Below are 21,722 nucleotides of genomic sequence, written 5' to 3' on the forward strand. Positions count from 1 at the left end.
GAAGATTATTTCCAGAAAGCTCTTTCCTGTGGGTGGCCAGTCAGAGGTGAGGTAATGTTAGCTACATGATTTTCCTAGTGTCAGGGGGATTACAGTGAGAGTAATCCATTGTCATTAGTTTAACAGGACCAAACTGGCATATATTGTTATTTCAGAATGATGTTTATAAGTAACAACAGGAAATCCTATGCTACAAACTGGGCTTTTCTTCTTCTGGGAGAGACTACCTTCCTTTGGTGTGGACTTTGGGCTTTGTGACTTGATGGACCTTTACAGAAAAGCTACATAACACATTAGAGGAAATGGATAAAACGGTTACAATGTTGGCACTTAAAATGATTTCTATGTAATTAATACATGTTTATGTGAATGAGATTGTCAAGACTGTTCTGGAACTTACAAAAACACTGCTTTGATTGCCTTTTTCCTTCCTTTTTCTTCTTTTATTTTCAGACATTTTTAAATCAAGGCTACATGAGGTACACCAGGCTAAGGTAAACTTCATGTTGAGGTCCATACTGGGATCTGAAATGGATAATCTACCTTATTGATAACACCACCCGCTTTTGCCAGAGCAATCACGTGACCGGAACATCTGGCCAAAACATCTGGTCAAGCTTACAAAGAAGCCCAATTTCCCAAATCTAACATTTACTGTTGAAAGCAGGTACAGAACACTCTCTCTGCTGTTGGCTTATTGATCTTTGATGCCATGCCTCTATTTTCTGTTTTTCGGGGTCAGGTTGCATTGATAGCAAACTATGCAGGGTATTATTCTCCCAATGTCTGCAACATTTTTCAGTTACCCGTGGGAGTTCCCAGTTTTCTCTTGGCTGAAATGGGATCTACAATCTGCATGGCTCCTTCGAGCTTGGATTGTACTGGAACCTTCCAAAGGACAGTACTCAGAGGGAATCTCTAATTAGATGCTCAAACCACCACAGCTGGCTGCTTTTGATGCAAAAGAGCAGCATCCGAGATCCTTACCCTACCTATAAGGCTGAGACCCAATGAAAGAAAGTCTAAAAATCAGTCCATAAAAAGTGGATTAGATCTTGACACAAAGAACTGCTAAAAGTAGAGGTACAGGGCAATACTCTTGCATTTTCACCAGTAGATGTCAGATTTCATATACCCTCAAAGATGTCGTTTTGATACAATTTCATGTAATTTTAAGAACAGCCTAGCTACAGACATAGACATAGTGGCAGCTTTGTTCCAGCACTAGTCTTTGAATTGATTGCAACTCTATGAGTAAGCCATAAGAGAACCGTTAATGTTTCGATATTCATCCAGTCAAGCTTGCAATGGAACAACCTGAGCTTTTCGAAATTTTTATGTAATAGATTAGAGCTACAGAATTTATAGATTATTTTTATGTGGCTACTTAGCGGCCTATCCTTTCAATAGTCAAGGCCTGAACTGTTTGTTAAGAAAAGCAAACAGGAGAAGTGATAGACAATTTAGAGGTCTGGAACAAGTTTGTTTAGCCAGTACAAATACAGACTAGTATCTGTTCTAGCCAGTTTGCTTGCTACGGTCTGGACATTCTGTGTGCGCCTTTTTAAGAATTGATTTATAAATTTACCTTTACACAATCTTGGGAAAAACATGCAATTATGGCATCACCACATCAATTGGCCAAGTCCGGTTGCCTGTGACCAAACTGCCCCCTCTTCCTCTCCTTCTGTCTAGCTACTCCCTGTTCCAGCTGAGGTGGGAATAGTCTCAGTCTGGGAACTGTCATCCATACAGTATGAAATTGTAATCCTGTCGCAGAGAATCAATTTCAGTTCCAGAGGTTGTAGTCCTTTTGCTGATTTTGCAGTCCGTGTGATGGTGACTTCCTGCTAGGCCTCCAGATTTTGGTTCTGTTGGTGGAGGGAAGGCTAGAAGAACCAACGAAATGCCTCACTGGCTGGGACAGAGGGAGGCCGCTAAGAATAGGAGACAAAATGTGGCGTGAGACATAGGAAAACTGACAGTAAAATCGAAATGACAAAATAAATACACACCTAAATGTCTGTTTCTACTATTTCTTTCCTGAATCTTAGTCTTTTACCTTTGACTTTTTTTCAGTTAAATTGTAAATATTGGATCACATCAGCATCAACGCTGGCTCGCAGTTTCTGCTGTGTTTCTTGAACCGTTTGTGTGGGTAAACACATCCGCAGTGATGCAGGCTGTAGATCAAAGTCGGTCTGCTGCGACTATACTCTCCTTCCTCTGAAAAGCTGCCAGCAGAACTTCATAGAGTCAATATAGATTTCCTGTCTTGTCACCTTGTGATAAAGTTTAATTTCATTATAATTTGGGGTTTGGGATATAAATTAACTTCGAAAAACAGCAAATCTCTTTGACTGTGTGGATACACAAACTATCACTGGTTTAGTTTAATACTGAGATAATATTAAAAAAAAGAGGGTTTGTTGAAAGAAGAGCCACCAGTCACAAAGTAAAGTATTCATCTGTAAAGGGAAAGCATGTAAAAACAAGTTCTTTAATATAAATTAAAAGGTGACCCCAATAATGAAACAGTCCCCAGCATTTTTGGGGGTGTGGCCTCTTTGAGAGATGGTTGGCGACACAGGTTCAGCTCCGCTACATTTGGACTGTTTGATCTCTTTGAGCCTTTTGGAGGATATTATTGCAATTATCTGATGATTAATATAGTCGTAATAGACTAATATATTTCAATGCAACTTTTCCTGTTGCTTTCGATCTTTTAATAAGATAGTAAGATAATAAGTTTCTTTTATGGTCCATGAAATAGTCTTTATACACCCCTGTACAGCTGCAATTCTGTATGGTCAGTGGTCTGTGGTTTTCAGTAGCAATACATTGTAGATTGACAGAGCCATATGTGACAATTTCGCTATTTTTAACCAACTATGACACATGTACTCTTCTTCAGTGTGAAACTGAAAAATATGTTTAAGAAAAAAACCTGAAAGACAAAAATGTTACTTCTCAGAATATACTACCACTTCATTTCCTTTATGGTGGTTTCCATCATATTCAACAAAATATGAGCTCAGTATTAAACTGGCTAAGTTTCATGTGACTATAATAAAATGCTTTCCCTTCATATGCTCTGGGTAAAAGAAGGCGTAGAAAAGTGCAGAACCAGTCAAAATGTGGGAGGTTTTTGTAAGATGTTTAAGATGTTGTGCAGTCTCACTTGAAGCATAATTTTTCAATCTGCATAATTGTTACATTGCTGGGGGGTTTTTTTGTTTGTTTTTTCTTTTTTAATCTTCGATGGGGTTTTTTCACAGTTCTCCCATTCCTGGTGAACTCCTGTTGCTCCTGTCCTATTCTGACCTACTTGTCAACCAATTAGCATTTGGCAGATGCAAATGTCATATGGTAGCAATCTGTAGTTAGGATTTTGGAGGCCAGGATGGGAGCACGTCTGCGGTTGAAAACCCTTCTCTGCTCACTCCGTGAATAGAAAAATGTTTGAAGTGAAACCGAGTGTAAAAAACAATGAAAAGTTTCCACCGCTGCCATGATCTCTCTTTGTATTTTATAACTTCACTCTTCTCTTTGGCTGGCTAACGGACCAACAACAAAACAAGCAAGAATGGCCCACAGACCAGTTGTACCACTTATTTGTACACTGGCGCCACTGCAGGTAGAAGGGCCATCCTTAGACTCGAACCATAAATTCTGCGTAATGAGGGACATGTGGTCACCCTACCTGCTAAGAGTTGACCATCGAAGAAGTCTGTGCTTCAGTTTTGGTCAGTGACACTCACTAATTAGCACAGTTAACTGATAACTCAATTACATCCTCTCATCCAAATATGGTCGCTTCTAGCTCCACAACCGCCAACATGACGATGGACATGAAGTTGAAATTAAGGCTTCAAAACTGGACTTCTTAAAAGTGACGACGCCTACATATGCGGGGTATGATATCCTTGCATATGTTGCATCGAGTGCACTGAAATCAGCTGTGACTGGTTTTGAAATCACTTTGAAGTTAGTGGCCAGTTTGCTATGGGCTCTGACAGGTTATCCTGCTGCAGAGAAAGGTGGAGAAAACTACCCAGGGTGCTTTGCTGTTCATCTCACAGAGTAAACTTGGTGCCAGGCTGAGAGTTTGTCAGGTCGACATCAAAGAGAGCGGAAAGAATGAGGCAAGAGTGTGAAACCACCTGCTGACACACACACAGAGAGGGAGAGAGAGAGTTGCCCTCACAAACATTCACATACTTTGTAACACACACACACACGCCGCTGTCACTTGCCGTTAGCCTCCACAGGTCCAATTAGCGTGTAATTGAGGAAGATTATGGCTGCTAATTCACTCTCTTCCCATCACACACACACACAGTGTTTCAGCGCGTGTCCTCACAGCACATGTGTGCAGATGAGGGAATAATTAGTGATAGTTTGTAGCGATTCCCACAGGAAGTGCGTGTGCGTGTGTGTGTGTGAGAGAGAGAAAGGGAGAGAGATATATAGAGTCATCAGTGAGGTCGAATGCTGGTGTCAAAGAATTATTGATCGCCACTAATTCTTATTGCGCTCACACACTCTTATACACACGCACGCACACAGCAGTGGTAGATCACATAAATATTCGCTGTTCCCTCCCTCTCGCCCGGCCGCTTTATCACCGTGAATCAGTGTTGGTGTGTGTGTGTGTGTGTGTGTGTGTGTGTGTGTGTGTGTGTCTGCTGGCGGCTTGCCAGACCTCAGCAGGGACCGAGCTCTCGCATTTCACCACCCACCATCTGCACAGCACTCACACACACACACTCAGCAGGGTGAGCGATGCCTTCCAGCTCGAGCATCACTGCCAGTGATCTGGGTTAAGTGAGCCAGGACACACACCGAGACACACACGCACACCGAGATGCACACATACACACAGACAGAGATGCGCACACACACAGAAGAAAGAGAAGATGAGACATACATTTGCTAACGTCCAGCCAATGCTGTGCGTGTGCACGTGTGTATGCGTGCGTGTGCGTGCATGAACTCACCTCCAGCACCCCCCCTCCTCCCCCCGGCTTCTTCTTCAGCTCCTCGCACTTTCTGAACTTGCAGATCTGGTGACCCGTCTTCCTGTTGCGGCACGATGAGCAGACGCCACAGTTGATGAGCCGCCTGCACGGCCCGCACACGCCACACCGCTTCCTCTTTCTTTTAGCCACCGTCCCGGATGACGAAGATGATGATGACGACAAGGAAACGGCCGCCGCTGTCACGCCTGATGATGGGGGCGAGGAGGAGGAGGGGCAGGGGGAGGAGTTGGCATGCTGCTGGCAGTCTGTTAGCGCCCGCTGGCCGCCTGTCATCTGAAAGGCGCTGCTAGCGTCTGAGATCCCGCCCCCTGCTGACCCCATTGCCATAACAATGACCCCGGGAGGTAGTCCCAGCCCCCCCAGGAAGCTGCCACCCATAACCCCTCCTCCGTTGCAGCTGCCACCCTCTGATAGGCCTATCATGTCCGCGTGGGTGTGTCCCTGCTTGTTCATGACGCCACAGTCTGTTCCGCCACTGTATCCAGGAAGGAAGTTCCCGTTGCTTGATGCCATGGCGTGATGGTGTGCCGTTCCCTGTGAAACAGGAAGTGAGGCAGTGTGTCCGTGTTTCTCAGCCCCTCCACCGTCACTGCTCCCACCACCTCCTCCCCCTCCCGACCCACTGTTGCTGCTCTGGTGCATGCTGGTACTATGGGGGTGCGAGGATGTCATGTGACCCGGCGTCGCAGAGGGGTGATGATGGTGGTGGGGGTGGTGCGTCGGCGTGGCCGCCACGGGTTTAGGTCGGCCCCAGAACATTGCCGCCGGGTGGTTCATGTTCATGTTCATGTTGTCGTGGCAACCCCAGGGCGTCGTCGCCATAGCCCCAAGTCTGGCAGCGGTGGGAGGGAAGATGGGGGCGGCCGCGGCCAAGCGGGCGGCCAGTTTGGCTGACTGAGGGAAGTTTGTAACGTTCATGTTCATATTGACATTGGTCTTGTAGAAACTGGCGATGGAGGAGCGGTACCGATCCATCTCTGTAGTGTAGTCCAGCATGGGAGCCAGGCCCGACACCTGCAGGACATAGCACCAATCACTGTTATCAATACCAGCCATAATCAATTTAAAAAAGCACACGGATAAAGTGGCTTTACAGGGAGGTTGGTGGGCAGAGCTGTCTTCATGGAGCAAAATACAAAGGACAGAGCGGTTCACCTGTTAATGGAGCCTCAAATATCAGCAAACACCAAGGCGACAGAGTTGATACTATGCCTAATGACGACTGCTAAAAGCTGGCTACACACCAACAAGTCCACCTTTGAATTGCCCAACAAAACCAAAATGAAGGTGTTGGAGTGGCCTAGCCAAAGTCCAGATTGAGCTGCTGTGGCATGACCTTAAACAGGCTGCTCATGCTTGAAAACATTCCAGTGTGGCTGAATTAAAACAATGCTGCAGAGTAAAAGTGGGCCAAAATTCCTCCACCATGACACGAAAGACTCATTGGCATTGCAGTCATTGCTTCCAAGGGTGGAACAACCAGGTACTGTTTAGAGCAGGGGTCCCCAATCCCAGTCCACGAGGGCCGGTGTCCCTGCAGGTTTTAGATATGTCCTTGTTCCATCACAGCTGATTTAAATGGATGAATTACCTTCTCAACATGTCTTGAAGTTCTCCAGAGGCCTGGTAATGAACTAATCGTGTGATTCAGGTGCGTTGACCCAGGGTGTTATCTAAAACCTGCAGGGATACCAGCCCTCGCGGACTGGGATTGGGGACCCCTGGTTTAGAGAACAATTACTTTTCACAAAGGAACTAGTGGGTTTGGATAGCTTTTTTCCTTAATAAATGAAACCATCATTTAAAAACTGTGTTTTGTATTTACTCAGGCTATCTTTGTCTAATATTGACATTAAATCTAAACGATTTACCGAATTTCCCAGAGGTATTAATAAAGTTTTATCTAATCGAATCTAAAAAAAAATCCAAGACATATATGCAAATCGCTACAAAATCTGGAAGGGAGCAAATACTGTTGCACAGATCTGTTCCACGTTTTCCTTCCTTCACAGCTCACAAAGAAATATCCGCTGTATTCACCAGTGCAGTTTTATTCATCTCTATTATTTGCCTACAAACATTCGTTCATGAGAGCCAATCTAAGAACTACTTTATTCCAAAGTACAACTCTTAATGAACAGTACCACATTCTGTCTTTGTAGTAAATCCATTTTTGCCTAGACTTCGTCTGTCGTCTCACTGCAGGAAACATTTATTTTGCAGTTGGTCTGACCACACCGTCGCTGTATTCTCTGGAGCAGAGTGACAAGAAGGAAACTGAAAAGTAAAAGTTCTGTAAATGTGAGCATTAATTAAGCTGGCAGTCCCCCCCCTAGCTGTGAAAATGTGGGGGTCATTTTCACAGCTAATGGATCAATCCTTAAAAGGCTTGTTTCGTTCTTTGAAAGTAACGCAGTGGATTGGACTAATGAGAAAGCGTATTGACCGAACAATCGACCAGCTGACCCTGAGATCGGCGCCCTCGCAGCAGAGCAGCGGTGGGTTCTGTAATTGATGCCTACCTGGATGATCTAATTGAGTTTTTGGCAATGACCCGAGGCCAGTTTCAACAGGAACCTTCTAAATTTAATTTGATTTAACCTTCGCTTCACCCGCTGATTCTGCAGCCCTGCACTGGGAGACCAACATGGATGCAAAAGTTTACACGTCAACTCACCTGTCCCTGTCCACCGTAGCCATGGTGATTTGGGTGATGGTGCGAGGGGGCTGAGCTTCTCTGGAGCATCGAGGAGAGGTCACTGTCCACACACACGCCACTCGTCATGCCCGACATGACCTCACGCACACATATACATACAAGCGCACACACACACTCACTCACACACACTCAGGTGGGCTTTGTTGCACAGGAAGCTAGTTAGTTCTGCGTGGTCGCCACGTTTTGCTCTGAAAGTAAAAAGAAAAGTCAGGTGAAGGTGCTGCATTCAATAAAGAAAACCCTCACTCTCGTGGATCATCTTTTTCAGGCTCAGCAACAAGATTTTCTGTGGTTTTAGTCCCACAAATGCACAACTCTGTTGCTTGTGAAGCTCGCACACAAGAATTTCACTCACATGTACTGTACCAATGTACCTGCACATGTGATGTGACAATAAAAGTGATTTGATTTAATTTGATTTGACAAATGATCTACAGAGAGTATTTTAATGTAGCTGATTGATTGGTCAGTTAAGTCGGCAGGCCATTACCCTCAGTTATTCACATCTAATCTGAAAGTAAACCCAGAAAGTAAAGCCGTCAGAGGACATGAAAGACCGACTATCCTGTGACAGTAAGCGAGGGGAAATCCCTTAAGCCTGCATTCCCTCTGAGGTTCGGCAGGGGGCGACTGCTCATAGCTGCAAAAAGAAGTCTAACTGTGTAGAAGTCTGATTCTAACTCGATGTCTGACTTCGGCTAATGCTTTCCTAATGAATTTTAAAAATTATAGGAAATTTAGTCGAGAATAAGCTCTCCTCAAAATCATCACATCAACAGCTCACTTGGTTTCAAAAACCATGATGGCAGCGCACAAAACGCTCCAACAAACTACCTGGTGACATCACGGTGGCTACGTCTTGTCTTTTATATGGAGATGGCGATGACACAAGGCTGCAAACAAAAGAGGAAACAAAGAACAAGCTGCCATCTTCTTCGTCTTCCTTTGTGGAATTCCCTTTTCCTCAGGTGATGACGTGCCCTTGAGCAAGCAAGCGCCGAATCCCCACCAGGGACACCGCAACATCCGACATCGAGTGAACTGAGGCCTCTATTTGTAGCTCGTCAGCGTCGGTTTCAAGGCCAGGTCGTGACCCCAGTGCTTCCACGGAGGGCACTCAATAGGCAAAAAAGTTCACGTAAGGCAGATCTCAGGTCCAAGCAGAGGCCTCGAAATATCAGAAAGGGTGGAATAATCTGATTATAAGTGACCTCTGACCTCTCGGTGTGCACACGCACAAACTCACACACAAATGGTTAAGTCCAACTGTAAAGGAGTCATTGTCGTTTGTGAGCGTGTGCAGAATAAACGGGCTGCAAATGTGTGAGCTTGAAAATGTGTTTGCATGGAGAAAGAAAGAGACTGAAATTGTGTCCCTGTGTGTGTGTGTGTGTGTGTGTGTGTGTGTGTGTGTGTGTGTGTGTGTGTGTGCATGTCTATGTGAAAAGAATTGAATGTGTGCAGCCTCAAATGTGTGTGTGCGTCCGTGCGCTCTGCTCTGCGTGCGCAGCCAGTGTGTACGTCAAGCCTGTGTGTGTCTGTGTGTGTGTGTCTCTCGCAACATCCCCCCCCCCCCCCTTCCTCACCACCACCACTCTCCCACTCCCCCGAGGCGTAACTAATTACCCTGTCTGGTCAACCGGGCTGGCGCGAGCTCCGACAGAAGGTCATGGTGGCCACCGGCCGCGAGGGGGGAAAAACGGCTCTCCCACGCGACACATTAACACCTCCCCTCCTTCCTCCCCCCCCCCCCCCTCCCCCGGCACAGCACGAGAAAGGAAAAGGAAGGAGGGAAGAAGGAGGAGAGGGAGGGGGGAGGGTGAGTGTTGGGGGGGAGGGGGGTCAATCAAAAAAAAAAAAATAGCCAGACTCGATAACGAGCGGTAAATACCGTGAACACAGCATGCAGTCCGACAGAGAGAGGAGGAGTAAACGAGAAGATGGACGGCGCTTGCTGCTGCTGCTACTTACCGGGCCCGCGAGGAGGAGGAGGTGGTGGAGGAAGAGGGTGATGAGAAGAAGAGGAGGAAGGAGGAGAAGAGGAAGAAGACCGTCTGGGAATTAGCCCGCCACGGATCATGGCTGGCGGGAAGGAGACAGAGAGAGAGAGGAAAGGAGAGGAGAGGAGGGGTAGGGGGGAGAAAGGAGCACCGGGAGGGATTTGTCGGTCTGTTGGTACCGAGGAGAGGAGGAGGAGGAATGGAGGGGGGGGGGAGGAGGAGGAGGAGGGGGGTAACGGATAACGGGGGGCGGATGGATAATCACCTGGGCTTGGCACAAGCCAGTGCGAGGCAGGGAGAGAGACACACACACAGAGAGAGAGAGAGAGAGAGAGAGGCGTTAAATTAGCCCGGGTGAGGCGAGGAGGAAGCAGCTCTGTGGAGACCCTGCAGGGGTGGGAAAAAGAGACGAGCTCGAGGAAAGGAAAAAAAACGGCACCATGGGAAGAAAGGAGAAGGACGGGGGAGAGGGAGGGGGTAGGGGGTGATGAATAATGGCGGAGGTTATGAACGGATACGTGCGTCGCTCTTGCGACAGAGTGAAGGGAGCGAGGGAGGGTGGTGGCAGGGGGTACACACAACGCTGATGTTCAGTAACAGGGAGGGGAGGTGTGTGTGTGTGGTGGCTTGTGCCCTCCGCCGTGTCTCCTGTTGTCAGCGGCGCCCGTGGCGACGTGCCGTGGCGTGTGCGCAGTGTGAACGGTCTGATTGGCACTGAGGCGAGGTGAGGCGAAAACAGGAGGCGCGAGACCCTGCAGATGATTGGCTGCCTGCCGGTAACAGAGAGAGATGGAGAGACCTTAGAAACCACACGGAGAGAGAGAGCTGAGCGAGGAAACACTGAATGAATTTACTCGATATTTTTGTGACAGTGTGGATGATTTTAACTGAGTCCTGTGACTTTGTTGGATTGCTGTTGTATTATTAGTGCGATTGTTTACTACATTTTTGTTAATGTGGACTTGTTGGACCCAGACGTGCCCACATTTAAAGAGGTCGGAGGGTAAAGTTATCAGAATGTTGTGGTCGTTACTCAAAAAGTTTAAAGCGTTAAACATTACTTGTTATTTTCCTTAAAAGCAATGCGGTGTGTTGCTTATTTACTCTCCAGAGAAACTAATTTGGTTACTGTTACTTTTGCTTAACTCTGTAACATGAACTTAAACACACTGTCACATAACGTGATAACAATATAAACCTGAGGCTACAGTTCCACGCACCGCCACAAACCCCTATCCTCATCATATATGCTAATGAGAATACACATATGATTTTTCTTATAGTACAAACACAAAAACAACAACAACAAACTTTGAAGTGATTGCTGGTGCGTATAAAGCACCTTTCCGCTTAGTCTGGGGAGTTATTTCACCCGCACCTTGTCTAACAATTATACACACCCACAAACACACACACACAAGCTCATCAGGTACGGTATCTTGCCCAAAAATATTTTTTTACATAAAGAGTAGAGCAGCCAAGGACAGTAGACAACCTGCTCTTCCTCTCCGCTACAGCAGCAAAGCAGCTTTGCATTGACTCAGAATCGAACCCGGATCAACTGCTCTAACTACGGCTGCAACGATTCATCGAGTAATTCCAGTAATTTGATTATAAAACTCTTGACACAGACAGTGCATCATTTAACACATGACTCTGCAGTATGCCGATGTGTTAAATCAGCAGTCCCCAACCTTTTTTGTGCCACAAACCGGTTTGTGTCCGATGATACTTTCACGGACCGGCCTTTAAGGTGTCGCAAACAAATACAACAAAATAAAACCAGTACCGGTACCCAAAAAAAGATTTCTTCATAACACACAGGAAAAAACCCGGGGAAACCGAGTCAATGATAAAAATGATTTAAAAAAATAACGATAAAAAACAATAAAAACCCTGAAAACAGTACATTTCACACCCAAGCCTCAACTGTCACGGCCCGGTACCAAACGCCTCACGGACTGGTGGATTGGGGACCGCTGTGTTAAATGATGAAAAGACAAACATTTCATTCTTGTAACTAAAAACAGCTCTGCAGTAGGAACATATTTAGGAGCAGTGTTTGAATAAAAAGTCTGAAAACATTAAGCCCACACAGCCCCCAGTTTTAAACAAAAACACAGATAACATAGCAGCAGTGATGATGACGCTGCCACAGTTTTTTTTAATGAGATGGTAAGCTCAAACTGAGTAAAAGAAAGAGTGTTTCTAGTGTTTAAAACAGAGGCCCTGTTCCTGTAATTACCATTAAAACCTTAACTGGGAAAAAGCTAGCAGGAGTCCTTCATCAAACCACCTGATCAATAAACTCCGACATGAAGAAAAGGAAAAGGAAACTGGCATTTCCCTCCACCACTGTTTGTTTTACACAGCAATAAGTCTGCAGTAAGCCTCCAGAAGGTGTATTCAAATTTTATATGGAAGCGATACCTCCAGCAAATAGTGGTGACTCTAAAGGGGGGCATGGGGTGTACTAGTCCAGATTTATTTCAAGGCGTTCGTACCATTTTTCAGATTGAAAGTGGAGTAATATAAAATATTTTATCAATTAAACTGGATTCGCGTTTAAAAATATAAAAATAAAAGCTTTTTTCACAGGCCAATAAAAATGTACATGGGCAACTCTGAGCCACTGACGTGAGGGTTGTTGTTCGGTTGGACGCTATTAATTAACGTCTATATCATCATAGCGTCTGTTTTCCGCAGGACAAAAAGTTGCCTCCAAGAAAACAGGCAAGAAAACAGAGTAAAGGTATGCTTTATTTTCGATTGCGTATATATCTTATTTTATTTGCCTTTGCCCTTTGATCGTACTTGAGATTATTTATATATTTTTGAATTTAAGAAAATGTTTTCAGTATGAAATGTACATCCAATCAAAGAGTTTAGTTTTGTTGGTTTTTTATAAAAAATCAATTTTATGCAGTTAAACTTTAAAACATTGTAATTTCTAAAATGCAAACTAATATGCATATTATTATTCATAATATTCTGAAAGACCTGAGGGTTGTTTTTTTTTCTTTGAATGGGATTTATTGCTCATTAATAAGACAAAAGCATTTCTTATCCGATTAAAAGACGGACTAACTGATAACTAACTCGATTACCAAAATAATCGATAGCTGTAGCCTTAGCTCTAACAAGTATACCACCAATACTTAAAAATGCAGGTCAAATGGAGGCTCCAGTGTCCAAGCCTAATTCCTCATCACTGCCTTTGTTACCTGTTGAAGTTCAGGCTCTGGCTGCTGGGCTCAGGTCTGCATACACTCAGCTTTGATGTCACTCTAGGATCTTCGCTAGCGTTATGTTATTATTGTCTGTGCAGATATCTGCTGAGGACAAAGGTTGTGCTAGTAGCACAATGAATTTTTTGACACAATTTGCATGCTCTTGTTTTTTTGTACATTAACAATAAAAGCAATAAAAACTTTTCACTCAATTGGAGCTCTAAATTAGCTTTTTACACCAAGTAACAGACATTCAACATTTACATTCAACATGTTAGACAACATTGTTTAACATTTGCACTCACTCACATGAAAGCATTAGGGTTCAGTATATTGCCCAAGCTCACTTAGATATGCAGAGTAATCAGAGTAACCACTCACTCACTGATAGGCAGTGTTGGGTAAGTTACTTTAAAATAGTAACTTAGTTACATTACTAGTTACTTCTCTCAAAAGTAACTCAGTTACTTCAAGTTACTCGTTACTTTCAAAGTAACTAGTTACTAGGGAAAGTAACTTTGGTTTTACTCAGAATTCTCTTGTTAATGTGTTGCTTCCATAACTTTGCCAGTCTTCTAGCTTGCTTACTTGCCACAGGTGCACTGTGCCACCTACCAATAGAAAGGAAAAGATAATGTGCATATTTCCACGAGAGAAATCCCACGCCTGGACCGTCATTGACTACTGCCATGATTCTAGCCTACGTCACAGTGTCATGTGCGCCTTTTACATCCAACACAAAAACTGCAGTCGTGGTGCTTTCGATTGTACTCAGAACTCGGAAATTCTGCCTTCTGAATAGGAAGATGTAGGTAACACCAGACTGCAGATGAGCTGCATACAGAGCTGGACTGGGACAAATAAATCGTCCCGGGCATTTTGACTAGAGACCGGCCCATCATTATAGGAAAAATCATAAAGCCTTTGAATGAAAATAAACACTGTTGTGACAGTGATGTACACTGTTTTGATGGTATATATGCATCAATCTATCAATCGTTTGTTGTAAGATTCAGATAATTATTTTTTAAAAGCGAGACATTTTAAATGAGAATAAGAAAGAAAAGTATTTCTTTGTGTCCCCCTTTCCCTGTTAATGCTCTACCTGGCCCCCTGGCAACACTTTGCTAGATCCGCACCTGCACAGTTACCAGCTGTCAGCTACCTAAAAAAGGATCCTGGTGTTATTTGTCTCTCAGAAACAGTTCATAACTTCCGTTCAACTCATTCATGTCACCTAAAAGGTAAACCTGTTTCTCCATCACAGCTCTGATGATCCAGTAAGGACATCTCCTGGTTTCATCTTCATGTTTCCCTCTCACCAGATAACCAAACCATATCATGACCAGCAGCTTTTTTGCAGCTGTGGCTCCAGCAAACATCAGCTGATAGTAGAAATTAATATTAAATAAATTCTAACGATAGCTGATCAAGCTTAAACGTGCTGCTGTTGTTTAGCGCGACATCCGCTGGTTTCCTCTTTCGGCGCAAAGTGAGCAATAAATAAACAAGAGAGAAAAGCCGATCAGCTGATCATTGATCAGTTTTCATGATTGAAGTAGAAACAGGAGAGGGAGGGGGGAGAATGAGAGAAGAAGAGGCAGCTGCAGCGTAAAGACACAGAATAACTCCAGCTTTGTGTCTTTTTCATTGTAGCTGAATTACGGGACAAACTGTTCCTTTTCACCTCAATAAGAAACGCGTAATATTTTCTCTGAATACCAGACGGGACGGTTGGCAACTCTAATAACTTATGAACAAAATAAAGTTCAACATCATTAACTTCATAGCACCACCCAGCTGTATAGAAACTCCGTCATGCTAGCTAGTAGCAGTACGGGAAAAGTCAGAATAACAAAAATAAACTCCACCTAAACTTGGTTCATATCTGACCCAGAGAGACTGCAGGTCATAACTTCTTACCTGAAGTTCAGTTCACACTTGGACCGGCGGCCGCCTCGGGTCTCTTTTCCTTCTGCGTCCCTTTTCTTCATCCACCTGCTGGCCTCCACCACTTGCTAATGTTACTGAATCTGTGGAAGCTCCGCGATAGCCACCACACGAAGTAACGAGTAACGAACGACCCTATCTAAATCCCAGTAACGACTAACGCGTTCCTGATTTTGGCATAATAACTAGTTACCGTGCTCGTTACCACAATAATAACGTAGTTACTGTAACGCGTTACTTAATAACGCGTTAGTCCCAACACTGGTTATAGGAAAACTTTCCCCCCACCATTTGTGTGCCCTTGGCAATTCCAAGAAGAAATCAAGGAAAAGAGGCTGTAGAGCCCACTCTTCCTCCTGAGTTACAATCTCAAAACAGTTTTACTTTGGCCAGGAATCACACCTGCTTGGAAGGCAACTAAGCTAACTACACATCCAGTGCTGAAACATACAGATAGAAATGGGACATACAACACTGCAAGGTGAACTGCTAATTACTGTCTTTGTTACCTTTTTAAGTTCAGGCTCTGCCTGCTGTGCTCAGCTTGGCTACATTTGTGTTAGCAGGCTGTCTGTGCAGGTGCTTTCACAGACATGCTAACACATGCTAAAAGTTGTGTTGGCAATCAAATGTAGTTGTTTTGTGATCCAGTTTGCACTTTACCATTACAGTCCTGTCTTTTTATGCAATAAAAGCCTGCAAGTCCACTCCTCAAAAATTGTAGATTGCTCCACTGTTTTCCTCCTCCCGCCACACAAACTGAAATCACTTGATGCTATCGTAAAAAACACTTTGCAGTATTACAAGTAGCTCAAAGGTCACAACAAATAATAGGATGTCAAAAACACTATATGGAAAAAATTATGTGATATGTCAGTGAGTGAGTAGTGTTGGTATGTCTGCATGTGAGCACTTGTGATAAATGAAATGCTGCTTGAGTGTAGAAAAGAAGCGCAAAGGGAGGACTGAGCAGCAATTTTCGTCTCTCACCTGCAGCAGAAAACAGAGACACAAAAGCTACGTCCACATGTACACTTGTATTTTGGCGAATGTGGCTTTTTCTTTGCTATATGTTTTTGTGCACATGTAAATGAAGCATATGAAAGACTCGGTTTTTACATTTACACACGAAAAAGGAAAACAGAGATGCTGTCTTGCGATGTTTTTGCCTTTATCTACTTTTTCTACTATCTAATACCAGGTTGAGATGCAAATGAGGAGACTTCACTCAGGCAAGTCTGCTGGACCAGACGGAGTGAGTCCCCTCGTCCTCAAGACCTGTGCCCCCCAGCTGTGTGGAGTCTTTCATAAACTGTTTATGCTGAGTCTGAGTCTGCAGAGGGTCCCGGTGATGTGGAAGACATCATGCCTCATCCCTATTCCAAAGACGCCACGTCCCAGTGGCCCCCAGGATTACAGGCCCGTGGCACTGACCTCCCACATCATGAAGACCCTGGAAAGGCTCATCCTGGACCAGCTGCGACCCATAGTAAGACCACATCTGGATCCCCTTCAATTTGTTTATCAGCCTCATCTCGGAACTGAGGACGCCATCATCTACCTGCTCAATCGTGTCTACACCCATCTGGACCAGCCGGCGAGCACTGTGAGGGTCATGTTTTTTGACTTTTCCAGTGCTTTCAATACCATCAGGCCAACCCTCCTGGGTGATAAGTTAACAGTGATGCAGGTGGATGCTTCTCTGGTGTCCTGGATTGTTGATTACCTGACAGGAAGACCACAATATGTACGTCTCCCACAGTGTGTATCTGACAAGGTAATCAGCAGCATAGGGGCACCACAGGGGACTGTCCTCTCCCCCTTCCTCTTCACCCTCTACACCACAGACTTCAGCCACTGCACAGAGACCTGCCATCTTCAGAAGTTTTCTGATGACTCTGCGGTGGTTGGATGCATCAGCAGGGATGATGAGACAGAGTACCGGGCTGTGGTCGACTCCTTTGTCACGTGGTGTGAGCAGAATCATCTGCAGCTCAACGTGGCAAAGACCAAGGAACTGATCGTGGACTTCAGGAAGACCAGGAAACACTTGACCCCTGTTTCAATCCAGGGGGTCAGTGTTGACATTGTGGAGGACTATAAATACCTTGGAGTACACATTGACAATAAACTGGACTGGGCTAAAAACACCACAGCACTTTACAGGAAGGGCCAGAGTCGTCTCTATTTTTTGAGGTCCTTCAACATCTGCCAGAAAATGCTCAGGATTTTCTACAAGTCTGTTGTGGCCAGTGCGATCCTCTATGCTGTTGCATGCTGGGGGAGCAGGCTGAGAGTCGCAGATGCCAACAGACTCGATAAACTGATCCGTAAGGCCAGCAATGTTGTGGGGATGGAGCTGGACTCCCTCAAGGTGGTGCCGGAGAGGAGGATGCTGTCCAAGATAAAGACAATGTTGGATAACACCTCCCACCCACTCCATGACATGCTGGTCAGTCACAGGAGCACGTTCAGTGAGAGACTGAGATTACCGAAAAGCACCACTGAACGACACAGGAAATCTTTCCTGCCTGTGGCCATCTCCCTGTACAACGCATCCACTTAACACACTGTTTACTGCTACAGCTACACATGTTTCTTTTTCAGCTATTTATTGATAAGTGACTTTTATGTATATATATATATATATATGTATATATTGTGCTATTCTTAGTGTAGTGTATGTCTTGTTAATGTTAGTTTATAATGGAGCACTGTAACAAAAAATAATTTCCCCTAGGGATCAATAAAGTATTCTGATTCTGATTCTGATTTTCAGTCAGATTAGGGTTATATGTTTGTTTGGGTCTTGACAACGCTTGAGATGGGTTTTTCTTTTTAGTTTTATGTGGATGGGGGTATTTTATTTAAAGAAACTTGGGGGAGCTGTTTTAAAAATTAACCGTGTACTTGTGGATGAAGACAAAGGCAACTGCGACCCAAGAGGTGAGCTCTTTTTTTTTTTCAGCATCTAGTCATTGATCTAAAGGATACTTTAGGACACATCACTTATCCTATTTAGCCTATTAACTTTACAACACAGCTGAATCTATAATGCTGACAGAAAGAGGGGATAATTGTAAAATGCCAACATGTTCAGTTGTTACATGTTACCAAGCCAAGAAGAAGGAGACAAAGGAGACACTGATACTTGATACAGACACATAGTATAATATAGTAAACACCAGTATGAAATGTAAAATTTGGTTCTAAATTTCTTTGTCTAATGTGTATAATGACACAAAATCACCAGGCAAAATAGGTACACTCGAATAAGAGGATAACTCTTATTTAACTACATTCAAGTACTGAATAAATAATTTTAAATAGGGCCTAAATTGTAGGTATTTTACAGGAAAGGAGAAACAAATTATACTGTAATTAATTTTTCAATACAGTGGTCCCTCACTATAACACGTTTCACCTTTCGCTGCCTTGCTGTTTCGCATGAAATTTTGCATGCTTTGTTTTTTACTGAGCCCCGCAGGGGACATGGGAGAAAAGAAATGAAGATGAACTTTTGCGAGATCTCGCAAAACTTCAAACTGGTGGGTAACAGACATCTCCAAAAACGTTGGAGCACCTTTGCAAATATGTGATGTCTTGATAAACCAAGCAGATATTTGAAGTGTACACAGCTAGATTCTCGCCTGAAAAGGCTGGCCCACAAAGGACACATTTGGAGCAGCCTTTGAATTGGGCCAGCCTTCGTCGCCTGGGTCGTCAGCTTCAAGCTGGCAGCCTCTGAAGGATGCAGCCTATTTTGCGAGATCTCGCAAAACGTTTGTGAGATCCCGAGTTACTTTTGCGAAATCTCACAAAAGTTCATCTTCATTTTTGTTCTCCCATGTCCCTTGCAGGGCTCCGTAGTTTTTTCTTTTTCTTCTTCTTCTTTTTTTTTTTTTACAGCACATTGTGTTCTGCATCCTGATTGGCTGTAGACCAGATAAGAGAGAGATAAGATAAGATAAGACTTTATTAATCACTCGGGTGGGTTCCTCTGGGAAATTCGGTTTCCAAAAGCACAGCACCGACAGAAGTTACAGAGTTACAGAATGTTATATATATATACACACACACACACACACACATATAAATACAGAGACATATATAAATAAAATATACAAAGGGGATAAATAGAATAAATAGGAATAAAAATAAAAATACAAGTGAATTGCACATTTAAAGTATTGAGGTCTATTGCACCGTTGACTATTAACAAGAGTATTGCACAAAAGGTATTGCACAGTGAAGTGAAGAGGCACTACAGCTTAGTTGTTCCCCCCTCCTTTGTCCTCCTGTTTCCCCTCTCTCTCCCCTCCAGAGAGGAGTTAAACAGTTTGATGGCGTGTGGGACAAAGGAGTTTTTAAGTCTGTTGGTTCTTGTCTTTGGGAGAAGCAACCTGTCACTGAACAGACTCCTCTGGTTGTTTATGGCCGTGTGCAGAGGATGCCCAGCATTGTTCATAATGTCCAGCAGTTTTTTTAGTGTCTTTTCTCTGCCACTGTCACCAGAGTGTCCAGCTTCATGCCGACCACAGAGCTAGCCTTCCTGATCAGTTTCTCCAGCCTGGATGAGTCCTTCTTTGCTGTGCTGCTCCCCCAGCACACCACAGCATAGAAAAGTACTCCAGCAACCACTGACTGGTAAAACATCCTCAGGAGCTTCCTGCAGATGTTAAAAGACCTCAGCCTACTGAGGAAGTACAGTCGGCTTTGGGCTTTTTTATACAGGTGCTCTGTGTTGCATCACCAGTCCAGTTTGTTGTCCACCCACAGCCCGAGGTACTTGTACTTGTTGACCACCTCCTCCCCCTCTATCTGAACCGGCAGGGGACCTTCTCTGGACCTCCCGAAGTCCACAACCAGTTCCTTAGTCTTTGAGGTGTTGAGTTGCAGGTGGTTTGTGTGACTCCATGCGACAAAGTTCCTCACCAGACTTCTCTACTCCTCTTCCTGATCATCCCAGATACACCCCATGATGGCTGTGTCATCTGCAAACTTCTGAATGTGGCATAATTCAGAGTTGTAGCAGAAGTCAGAGGTGTACAGGGTGACCATTGTCAATCAATCTCGTGCCGTGTCTCCAGTACATTACAGAATGTGTCCAGCTTGTCAAGTTTAAATAAATCTTCGATCGCTACCAGTGTGGCTTTGAAGTGCTGTACTGTGTGTTTGTAAGTTTTCTCGCCAACAAACACAACAATGTCGATGAAACATTTTGCACCGCCAAAGTCACCTGCGGGTGTCTTTGGTTTCATTCTATAATACTGGACTTATTTTTCTACAAAGGTTTGAACTTTGAGAGTGTTTAAACAAGAGAGAAAAGTGTGAAAATGTTCATGCCTGTCTGAGAAAAGTGTATAAAGTGTGTTGTGAGGGGTTCTACAGCCTTAAAACATCTATAATAATTGTATAAAAATAAAGTTGGCTACTTCGCAGATTTCACCTATTGCAGGTTAATTTTAGAACATAACTATCCCGATAAACGAGGGACCACTGTACTAAGTAATTTATTGAGAATTTTTCAGAAAAACAATATTTCCCCATTGGATAATCAGAAGAGAATGGATGAACGGATAATATTTCACCATTTTACTAGGGTGACCAACCGTCCTCTTTTTTGCAGTTGTTGACTTGTAAAAGCCTATCGTTTAAATATGTTAAAGTTTTCTTTAAGCAATTGTATTATTAAAGTTTTTCATGACTAAGCCAAATCTCCTCTTTTTTGGAAATCAAATGGAAATCAAAATATGGTCACCCTAATTTTACAAGACAAGTTTTCTTTACTTTATTGGGTGCAGCCCATATTATTGAGTCATTTAACCTGGACTGAATTCATGGTATTTTACCAGACAGGAGACACTCCTTTCCTGTACAGCTCTTTTGGTAGTTATGTTTAAACAGTGATTGCGAAAGAAAAAAAAAATCTTAGAATTTCTTAAACATTTCTTGCATTTTTCAACTGTCTTTTTTTCATCAACAACATGAAGTGCAGGTCTTCAGGGCCAGCTTATGTGATAGGAATTCTGTGGAAAGTGCAGGGTATCAAGCAAGTCCAGGGGATCAATCACTGCTCAATCTCATCATAACAACTTTATTCTCTTAAACATTAGATCTTTAAACCATAGTCTAAGTGGATATATCACCTGAAACTTAGATTTGCTCTAAATCTGACCAGGCCTGCTTCAATTCACAACTGAAAAGTGTCTGTAGAATATTTTTGCCTGTACAGTATAGTTATTTATTTATTATTTTATTTTGTAACAATGGAAAAAAGTATTTACTCCTTTTCTGTTAGCTGACACCCATCCTAGAGTAAATAAGTGCAACAGACAGAAGTGGTACCAGCACGTACAGACAGATTTACACTTTAAAAGATTGAGAGAAACTGTATTGTGATCTAAGGAGCTTGGAAGGAAAAGCGTCTGGACTTCTTTAACCTCCTAGAACCTGGCGTCCACATATGTGAACGTCACATTTTGGGTTGCCTAGACTAAAATATGTAAATCATGTAAATTGACAGAGTGAGTGCACAGAGGGCACCAAATTTTTGCAGAGTTGCCACAGACCTCCAAACTTCATGCGGTCTGCAGATCATGTGGATTTAGTCGTGAACCGTTTACCAAGCAGCGCGACCTGATTTCTGCTTGTCTAGTCTGCCATCTGGTGGAAAAAGGCGGTAAGTGCACGTATGACCGCCTGGGTCCACTTTTTTTCTTCTTTGTTTCTGTCTCAAATAAGCAGCTGCTACAAAGAAACCCCCGAGCTGCCCCGCTGC

The 21,722-nt window shown here is 43.8% G+C and overlaps 1 protein-coding gene across 1 annotated transcript; it reads right to left on the minus strand.

Moving 5' to 3' along the window:
* Positions 1 to 1,889: 1,889 nt before the first annotated feature.
* LOC146635346 (uncharacterized) lies at positions 1,890 to 7,836 on the minus strand. Its single transcript, XM_085350519.1, has 3 exons — positions 7,720 to 7,836; positions 5,001 to 6,056; positions 1,890 to 1,937 (listed from the first exon to the last, which is right to left on the minus strand). Exons 1-3 carry the CDS (start codon positions 7,834 to 7,836, stop codon positions 1,890 to 1,892), a joined length of 1,221 nt encoding a protein of 406 aa, XP_085206645.1.
* Between the last annotated feature and the right edge of the window lie 13,886 nt (positions 7,837 to 21,722).

The sequence above is a fragment of the Diplotaxodon limnothrissa genome, linkage group LG3, assembly GCF_057381915.1.
Source record: "Diplotaxodon limnothrissa isolate DT_005_m linkage group LG3, D_limnothrissa_male_GT1.1, whole genome shotgun sequence".
Lineage (NCBI taxonomy): Eukaryota > Metazoa > Chordata > Actinopteri > Cichliformes > Cichlidae > Diplotaxodon > Diplotaxodon limnothrissa.

Bases quoted from the DNA above. Each gene is read 5' to 3' on its own strand.
- LOC146635346 (XM_085350519.1), bottom strand. From the start codon at position 7,836: ATGTCGGGCATGACGAGTGGCGTGTGTGTGGACAGTGACCTCTCCTCG. The intron at 6,057-7,719 runs GTGAGTTGACGT...TATGTCCTGCAG, and splicing joins GCTACGGTGGACAGGGACAG to GTGTCGGGCCTGGCTCCCAT. The intron at 1,938-5,000 runs GTGAGTTCATGC...TCCTATTCTTAG, and splicing joins GAGGAGGGGGGGTGCTGGAG to CGGCCTCCCTCTGTCCCAGC.